At 37.6% G+C, this 8918-nt stretch overlaps 1 protein-coding gene across 1 annotated transcript in view; it reads left to right on the top strand.

Annotated features, from left to right (window-relative positions):
- The window catches only part of LOC109473408 (TBC1 domain family member 31-like), a 33774-nt gene that overhangs the window by 6499 nt on the left and 18357 nt on the right, over positions 1–8918 (top strand). The window contains exon 5 of the mRNA XM_019773268.1: positions 1261–1439. Within this exon, the coding sequence (XP_019628827.1) occupies positions 1261–1439 (179 nt within the window). The remainder of the gene's footprint in view (positions 1–1260; positions 1440–8918) is intronic.

Here is an 8918-nt window from a genome sequence, read left to right as displayed (position 1 = left end):
AGCCTGATCAAACGGCAGTTGTAATTTCCCTCAGGAGAAGAAGATTTAGTGACAGGTGCTGATTATGTCAGGGGGATTAAACCCGGATAGGCACGCCAGATTGGAAAATTATGTCTCATTTTCCCTCCTCCCTTCTGAGATTAAAGGCACTTGTGCAGCCAAGCTTTCTCCTCCAGACAGTCTTATGCAAATATACCAACAGGAATTTTCTTTATTACATTAGCATATAGTAATATGGTCATAAATATTAGCAACTTGGCTTGAAAAATCACTTTGTTCCAGGAGTGAAATAGTAATGTCTATTAACATAGTTATTGTAATTTGTCCAGGTTACATACTAGTATATCTGTCACCATGAAAAAAACATTTTTTTAAAGAGATCTCCAATGATGCACTCCTATAGCATCATTAACTGTGCATACATGTATCTTAGGCCACAGCAAGTAAATTTTATGGATGACATCCTCCGCAGACTTCAAATCAAATACAATAGAGAAAAAAAAACCAAGACGGGCCAAAAAAGCCAGATTCCTACATTTTCAAACTTTGACATCATAAACATTGTTAAAGACGAAATAATACCAATATTGTGCTACATGTAAGTTCTCCATATCTCACTGAAACAACTTTGAAAAATAAAACTTTTCAATCATTGCACAAATGGTTTTGATACAGTGGGGACATCATATATTATACACAGCCACCATCACAATATTATAAAAGGAATGAAATACATTACTGCATCAAAGTAAGAGACAAAACATTAAATCAGAGCCTTGTCTTGTCTCCTCTCTTCATATTTATCTACCATCCACATTCTGGCATGGCAAATACAGAGTCTGACATCTTTGCCCATTTTTGACATGTTGACCACTGTCAGAGGGCAACAAATTTTCTTTTTTTTTACCCCCAAATCAGGTGAAAATTAATGCGCACACTCTTGTCATTTATAAAATTTACTTGCTGTGGCCTTATAATGCTATAGCACCCTATATATTATACATAGGGTGAGGTAGCAGAGATAGCTCAAACAAAGTTTGTTTTCCAAAGTAGGAGATAATGTACATTGTAACCTGGTGGATGGATCTTACTGAAGGGTATGCATGTAGTACTAGACAATAAGTACTACCCTGGTTTGTAAAGAAAAATTATCGTGATGCTACTTCGGTAAAAAAAATGTGCAGCAAATTGAAAAGAAAATTATTTCGTCTCGGAATCCTTTCATGATCGGTGTAGTCATGCATCTTTTTCATGTTCCAGATTCCAGAGAGTTGATAGCGCAGATGAAAGGCCACGACGCTGGCGTGCACACCATTTCTCTCCATGCCTCCGGGCGTTACGCAATCTCCTCGTCTAGCGATACGGCCCAGCTCTGGGATCTCGACACCTTCCAGAGGAGACGCAAGCTGAATATCAAACAGTCGGTTGGAATTGTGAAGGTAATGACTTATTAGTCCCTGGACACTTTCCCTAGCATACTGTATACTGTGCAATATACTTTAAGATTGCTTTCCTTAGGCCACGCCAATTTAATTTGTTGGTTCTCGCATTCGCCTCTTCATTTTTTTCTGATTTGCAAAAAAAAAATTCTGGTTCTGAATCAACAAAAAAATGCTCATATTTTACCCTGTTGCTTCAAATTTTTTCTAAAAAAAATCCGAGAACCAACAAATTAAATTGGTGTGGCCTAATGACTTATTAGTCCCTGAACACTCTTCCCCTAGCTACACTGTACAATATAAGTCCTCATCAGTATACTTGAAGATTGCTCTCCTTAACTTCGATATTGGCGAATTTTGTGATTCAATTGTCCTTGATTTTCAACCCTGGAAAGCAAAATGGTGCTTTTGTTTACTTCTTCTAGATGCTATATACGCATGTTTTAGGTGATCCTCTCTCCTTGTAACAACAGAGTATAATTTTGTTAATGTTTTTTATGTTCACAACAGTTTTATTAAGAAAATCAGCCTCGCAGCATTCTGCATCTGCAAGTGCATCTTGCGTCCTTATAATCTTCTGCTCTGGTTAATAACTAGTGAAATTGCCTTTTGGTACAGTGAGTGAGCAGCTAGTAAAATATTGTTTCCCAAAAGAATAAACTGGAAATACACAGTTGATCAAATCTACATCGCAGCATGCACTATGCGGCATAGATAAGGGTGGGAGAGAAAATGCAATAATTCTATATTTGGACTGTCAGATCTCCTGTAACCTTGAGATATGATCCATATCCATTCACCTTGAATATTGGACTTTGTGAGTTAACTTAAGGCCACAGCAAGTAAAAATACAAGGCGGGCCCAAAAAAACAAGATTCATAAAATTGTGTTAAAAAAGAAATGATACTGTACCTATATTGTGCTAAGTTTACTGCCAGCTATTACAACATTCATTTCTCACTCACTGAAACAACTTTTTCAACAAAGTTTTCTATCGTTGTACAAATAATTTGATTCAGTGGGAACATTACATACACACAGCCACAATCACATATAAATGAAAGACATCACTGGACACTGTATTTAAGTAAAAGACAAAACATTAAATCAGAGCCTTGCCTTGTCTCCTCTCTTCATATTTATCTGTCATCCACGTTCCGGCATGGCTACGAACACCTCAGGCCCATTTTCAGCATGTTAACCTCTGTCAGAGGGCAACAAAATTTCTTTTTTTTCCCCAAAATCAGGCAAAAATTAATGCATGCATTGATGTCATCCATGAAAATTACTTGCTGTGGCCTAACCCTCCTTCTACATGTACTGATCCCTGCTATAGCCAATATTAATAGGTTACTTTGCCAAATGGATAGGTTAAAGCCAATTCTCTACTACGACTCTAGGTCTTTTTTTGCTGGAACTTTAATTTTTCCTGACAGTTACGTGGATAGTCAAGACATCATTGATCCTCTGCCTACCGGTTATAAACTTTTACGTGCTCAACAGTATTAAGGTTAGATCAAGTCATCCGTGAATGTCAAAAGTTAGTATCCTGTATATCACCATATATACAGGCTGACTTGTACTGATGGAGGTAGCCTTTACAGGATGTATTGCACTGTCTCCCAAAATAATTGATTTTTAGAAATCACAAAATTTCTACATTAATCTTTTGATATTAGCCATCACCAACAGTAATTTACCACGGTATCTTTACATAACTCCATTTTCTTTCATGTACAAGACTTTGAAGCTGGTGAACTTTTCATCTTGTTGTGTGTCAGACATGCACATCTATTCCCGGTAACATACAGTAATCACTTTTAATAAAAGTGCTCTCGTTACCACTCACAATATGAGGCCTGATTACTTCCTGCCTGCTACAAGTGTTTCAAAGGGAACTGCAGACACTATAAGCCCTGAATGTTGATGAACGACTAATAGCGTTTAGAGTGGATATTGATCCAACCATCATGTTCTGTGTTGGAGTTGCAGGATTTCTAGCTGCCACACCAATTTAATTTGTTGGTTCTCGGATTTTTTCAGAAAAAAATTTGAAGTGACAGGGCAAAAAAAAGATAAAGATAAAACCAGGTCTAGATCCTCTGATAGCCCCAAATGCTACTGTAGGAGTCATGAAGTCAACACTAAAGGCAGGGTTAATATTCAAACAATGAATTTTGAACTTTTAACCAAACCACTGCATTTATAGATAAAAACTGTAACAACTACCGGCAGGACTTTCCTCAATTGTTGGGGGCAAAATATTAGCATTTTTTAGTTGATTCAGAATCTTTTTTTTTTTTTAAATCAGAAAAAAATGAAGAGGCGAATCCGAGAATCAACAAATTAAATTGGTGTGGCCCTAGTTTAGCCTGCCTATAGTGAGTTGTTTCCTCCAGTGGTTCAGAAAAGTGTCATATTCGGTGACCTTACTGCTGTGTAAGAAGTAATAAATCATACCCGGCGTCCCTCCGTGTGTTTTATCATGTCAGACAGTATGGGAAGAGGGACTGCGGGAGCTGCAGGCCTTAAATGTCAAATGTTCAACACTTTTTACGGCAGTGCTATGTAGAATAGTTGTGCTGTTGAGGAGGTCGTTACAGGCTCAGTACACCATGTTTCCCATGACACTGAAGTAGTTACAGTAGAATGTGCAATGCAGTGCAATTATGCTGCCAATTTTACACATTTTTTTTGAGTGTCACGGTAAAAACTTTTACCACCAAGAAGATACCTGTATGCAAACCATTATAGTACTGGTAGTTTTGATTTATACTTTTACATATTTAGTGTACAATCAACTGTATGAAAAGAAAATGAAGTTCAAAATTAGAATTTATTTTATTTTTGCATAAGGCAAATTGATACACATTTCTTGATACATTCTTGTTAGCAATAGAGGCAGTTTGGATAGAAAATTAATGATGATGAAGAGAATTGCAAAACAGGCAACCTGACAATTTACTTTAATAAGAATCGGTAAACTGTGTGTCAAATTTAGCAGAGTCACGAGGTACATGTATGTATAAGTACGGTATACCCTTTCAATCATAAACTGTGCAGTAGAGCTTGGTGCCAAGCACTTATCTGTTGAACTGATTATTATGCAGACAGGAACTCAGTGTTTCATTGGCAAACTTTATCAGCCCTCAAGGAAATGTTTTTAGGGCAGAGGGAATTTTACGGAACATAGTCAGTAATGCTCTCTGCAAATCTGATTCCACCATCTAGTTTCCACCCTAATCTTTAAAAGCTTTAATTTAAGACCTCGCTGACTAGAAATCTGAGTTATATAGGTCCACACTCTTGTATCTCTATGATTGTGTACTATGTATAATGTTTTACGCTAATCCAATGCTGAATTTTTTTATTGGATGTACATTCGGAGCGGGAGCTGGAAAAGGTGCTTCACCTGTTCCCCTTCTGCATATCTGATGGAAAATTTTAATGAAGAAAGAAAGAGAGAGAGAGAGAGAGAGAAAGAAAAAGAAAGAAAGAAAGAAAGAAAGAAAGAAAGAAAGAAAGAAAGAAAGAAAGAAAGAAAGAAAGAAAGAAAGAAAGAAATTTTAAGTTGGCAGACTTAACCACAGGTATTAATGCATTTGTGACATGACTTGACTTTTTGGATAATAACTACTAGTGCTGTGATAAATGAGCGATTGACAAAGTCTACAGTATAACATTTTTTTGGCTTGATTATTTATCCAAGCCTGAAAACTTGCAAAGATCTGAATTCACCAAAAGCAGTTACTCAAGCAACTGGATATGATTTTCCAGTTGCTTGAGTAACTGCTTTTTGGCGTATTTTATTTCTTGGATGTCTAACCTTCACCGACGTATAGATCTGAATTATTTAATAAGTAATGTTAGAGTAAAGACACTGGTTAATTCTTTTCATATTCTAGGCAAGTCCAAATCAAAATTTCCTTCCTACGCCCTTAGAAGTTAGATAATGTAAGGTAATATGCATGTAAGCTCCAGGAGACATTGACGAGCCGTTGTAATGAAATTGTGGGCAGGCCTTACGGCTGATTTATTGACAGGGTTCCTTTCCTGAAGCCTGGAGACTTTCCAGTGTATTCCACAGGGAGGACAGGTGCCAACATGATCCATAGGCTGAGGGTTCAGAACAACCTGTTGACTTGTTTGTGGAACATATCATGTGTACATCTATCTACAGCATTAGAGTGAAGACCTAGGGCCTAGGAGAAAATGTTCAACTTGTGTTTTCTGTTTCAGTCCTGAAAAAAATTAGGGTCAGTAGGGAGGGATTATCTTTTTTTTCACTTTGGCTAGTGATCCAACTCCATACAATACAATCAGTTTAATAAAGTAAAACTTGCATGAGGACACTTATATTTTCAACATCAATGTTGGAAAACCGATTGTACACATACAGTTTCATCAGTTGATCGTGGAGCTAGAAAAGGTCCATCCGCTCTAAAAAATATTATGTGCTTGCTGGGATTCACAAGAAAAAAAGACTAGGGTCGGCAGGTTTTTCTAGGGTCGGTCAGGAAACATAAAATTTTTTTCCTAGGCCTAGGGGAGTAAACCCTTACTTACATGTAGTCAGCCATAACACTTTGAGTGGTCAGATATTGTTCAGTTGGTTCACAGGAAAGCCTGTAGGCTGGCCATGGTGACTAGTCATGCATTTTAAGTCTCAGGCAGCTCATGCAGGAAGATGTTTTCAAAGGGAAAGGTACATCATGTTCAAAAACCTTTGTATACATGTAGGTGTAAGTTATGGTTACCCACACCAGTTTACTTTTTTGGTTTGGTCAAAATTAACTTCAGGTGCTGAAAAGCCATCCAATAGCATTACAAACATTTTTTAATGGATAAAAGGCAACTGCCTATGGGATCCACATCTGAAGCCTTAACTATTGATTACGTCTGATTCAGAAGCATCACTAAAGGACCCTGTATAAAAATGCAACTTATTAAAATACCAGACTGATTATATACCTAATAGAACTGATGGATTCTTAGATAATGTTCTCCAATGAAATTCCTGTTTCCAATGTCATTTTGTACTGGGGTAGACTCTATCAGTATAGCCGGTATAACCACCATTCAGCGTAACACACCAGCTTTGCAGGCACTCGGGACGGCGGCAGTTAGCTATACCACACCGAACAACTTCGTTACACTCAACCTTTGCACATTTAATTGCAGGAGTTGTTTAAAGCTTTCTAGTGATGTCGATGCCCCAACTGTGCTTGGTGGCAACGAATTCCAGTCTACAATAGTTCTTGGGAAATACAAGTTTTTGAACACCTCAATTCTTGATTGATAACTCTGATATTTGAAGGCATGACTGTTTCCTGTTCTTTTCTGTGCTGGTATCGGATACTTTAGTGGTTGCGTCCACCAGTTTATCAGTCATGTTATTCATGGTACTGTATGTTTTCATGTTGATACCGATGTCTGTGCCTAATTGTGATACATGACATACATTCTGCCAAGTTGTACTGAATGTAGGTTCTTTTCTGGTCTGCTATGTTGACAGCTTGTATTACAAATGACTGATTGAGATATTTTCCGGCACCCATACATACATATATCAGTGTCCTTGTGCTGTGTAGTTTACCCATTCATTTGCACCCTCCTGTCAAACCGAGATTTTGCCTGAAGGTTTCCCAGCCTGGAAGTAAATCTTGTCAGCAGGGATTCTGGGATGACATTCGAGCTGCTTGTATCATCTGTAACAGAATCCCAGGATGTTTGTTATCGCCAGCTCCTGTTGTGTTTATTATATTATATGATTGTGTGTCTCTGTTGTATGAAGGTGCATTTGTCTTCGAATCAGGGACGGTATATAACACAATGCAAGTCTCTTAGCTATAATTGCACAACAGTGCTTTGCCATATTAAGAACAGACATAAGGCCACACCAATTTAATTTGTTGGTTCTTGGATTCGCCTCAGGGCTCCAAATTAACTTTTTGACCTAGGAGCACTGTGCTCCTAACCATAAAAAGTTAGGAGCACAGGCTAAAATCTAGGCGCACCAACAAAAAATATTGTATTGCAAAGGTGTTAATATATTAAAAACTAAGCTAGATCATATTTCCTTAAAAAAAAATTCTATCAGCATCCTTAATTTTGAAAAAATTGGGCATAGGTTCCCCGGATGACCCCTAACCGGGGGCCAACGGTGCTTCCACAAGTTCAACAAGTGAAAAATACATGATACAAAATGTACATGTATTTACTACCTGGAACTTGGAGCAATTATTCCCAAAGGTGTACCTGACATTGATATATTAAAACCTAAACCAAATCCTATTTCCCAAACAAATCACATATTGACACAGCTGAACAAATAAAAATGTGATCATGTCTATAAACTCCACTCAAAAAATCTCATCTGATTCTCCCAATGTATTAGGGACTTCACAATCACAGCATCCAACCGCACTAACACAAGAAACCAATAAATTCGGAAAATTTCTCAGTAATGTTTGAAAATTAACCTTATAAAAATATAAGTGAATTTTTATTTCTGTTGTAGCCGAAAAAAAAATTTTCATGCGTTTAAAGTTTCGTTTTAGCACCTTGTAATATGTACTTAGTACATGTATCTTGTACATTTGGATGCTATCTTGACCTTTGACCACTGTTATTGTGAAACACCGTCGGCCATTTTGTCAGTCTCGCCGTAGATTTTCGAGCCGTTTTTTCGAGCAAATTTCAACGGTTTTAAACATTTTACGGCCTCAAAAACTCATATAACGAGGAAAGCAAGTTGTAGTTGTTATTTTCATGCGTAACATTTCTTCTGGGGATGGATTATTTTTCCGCCGAGCTGCCGAAAACTAGCGTCATGCCGCGACCATGCGGTCGGGTACGGGCGGCCGGCGGGAGTATCGGTGAGCTTTCACGATGTAAACAAAGACATTCGGAGTTGTTCACATGAAAATTGTGCTGTGAAACGCCAGTGGGGTGTCAGATTTTCTACCAATGACAACGTTTTCTTTGCGGCGTCATGGCGAGATCGACAATTCATCGTCAATTCACAAGATTGTGCCGACAATGGAATGAATAGGCTAAAATTTTTATTGGCGCACCGTGCGACCGTGATTTCAAATGTAGTCGCACCGTCAAAATTTTGGGCGCATATGCGACCAAATCAGTCGCAGTCACGAGCCCTGCCGCCTCTTAATTTTTTTCTGATTTAAAAAAAAACACCTCTGAATCAACTCAAAAATGGTGAATTTTACCCCTAGCATCTATCAATGCAGTAGTTTGATTAAAACAAAAGTTCAAAATTCATTGTTTAAATATTAACCCAGCCTTTTGTGTTGACTTCATGGCTCATTTTCATTGCATTTGGGGCTATAATAAGATGCCTAGACCTGTTTTTTTTTGCCTTGGGCCTAACAAAATAAATGTTGTGTTTCCTATTACAGTCCAGAAAAAATTAGGGTCGGTAGGTAGGGATTCACTTTTTTTTTTTTTTTTTTTTTTTTA

This window comes from Branchiostoma belcheri, unplaced genomic scaffold (genome assembly GCF_001625305.1).
Source record: "Branchiostoma belcheri isolate BF01 breed outbred unplaced genomic scaffold, Haploidv18h27 scaffold3, whole genome shotgun sequence".
Taxonomy (NCBI): Eukaryota; Metazoa; Chordata; class Leptocardii; order Amphioxiformes; family Branchiostomatidae; genus Branchiostoma; species Branchiostoma belcheri.
Note: the sequence above shows the minus strand (reverse complement) of the source record. Positions and strands in the feature narration are given on the sequence as shown.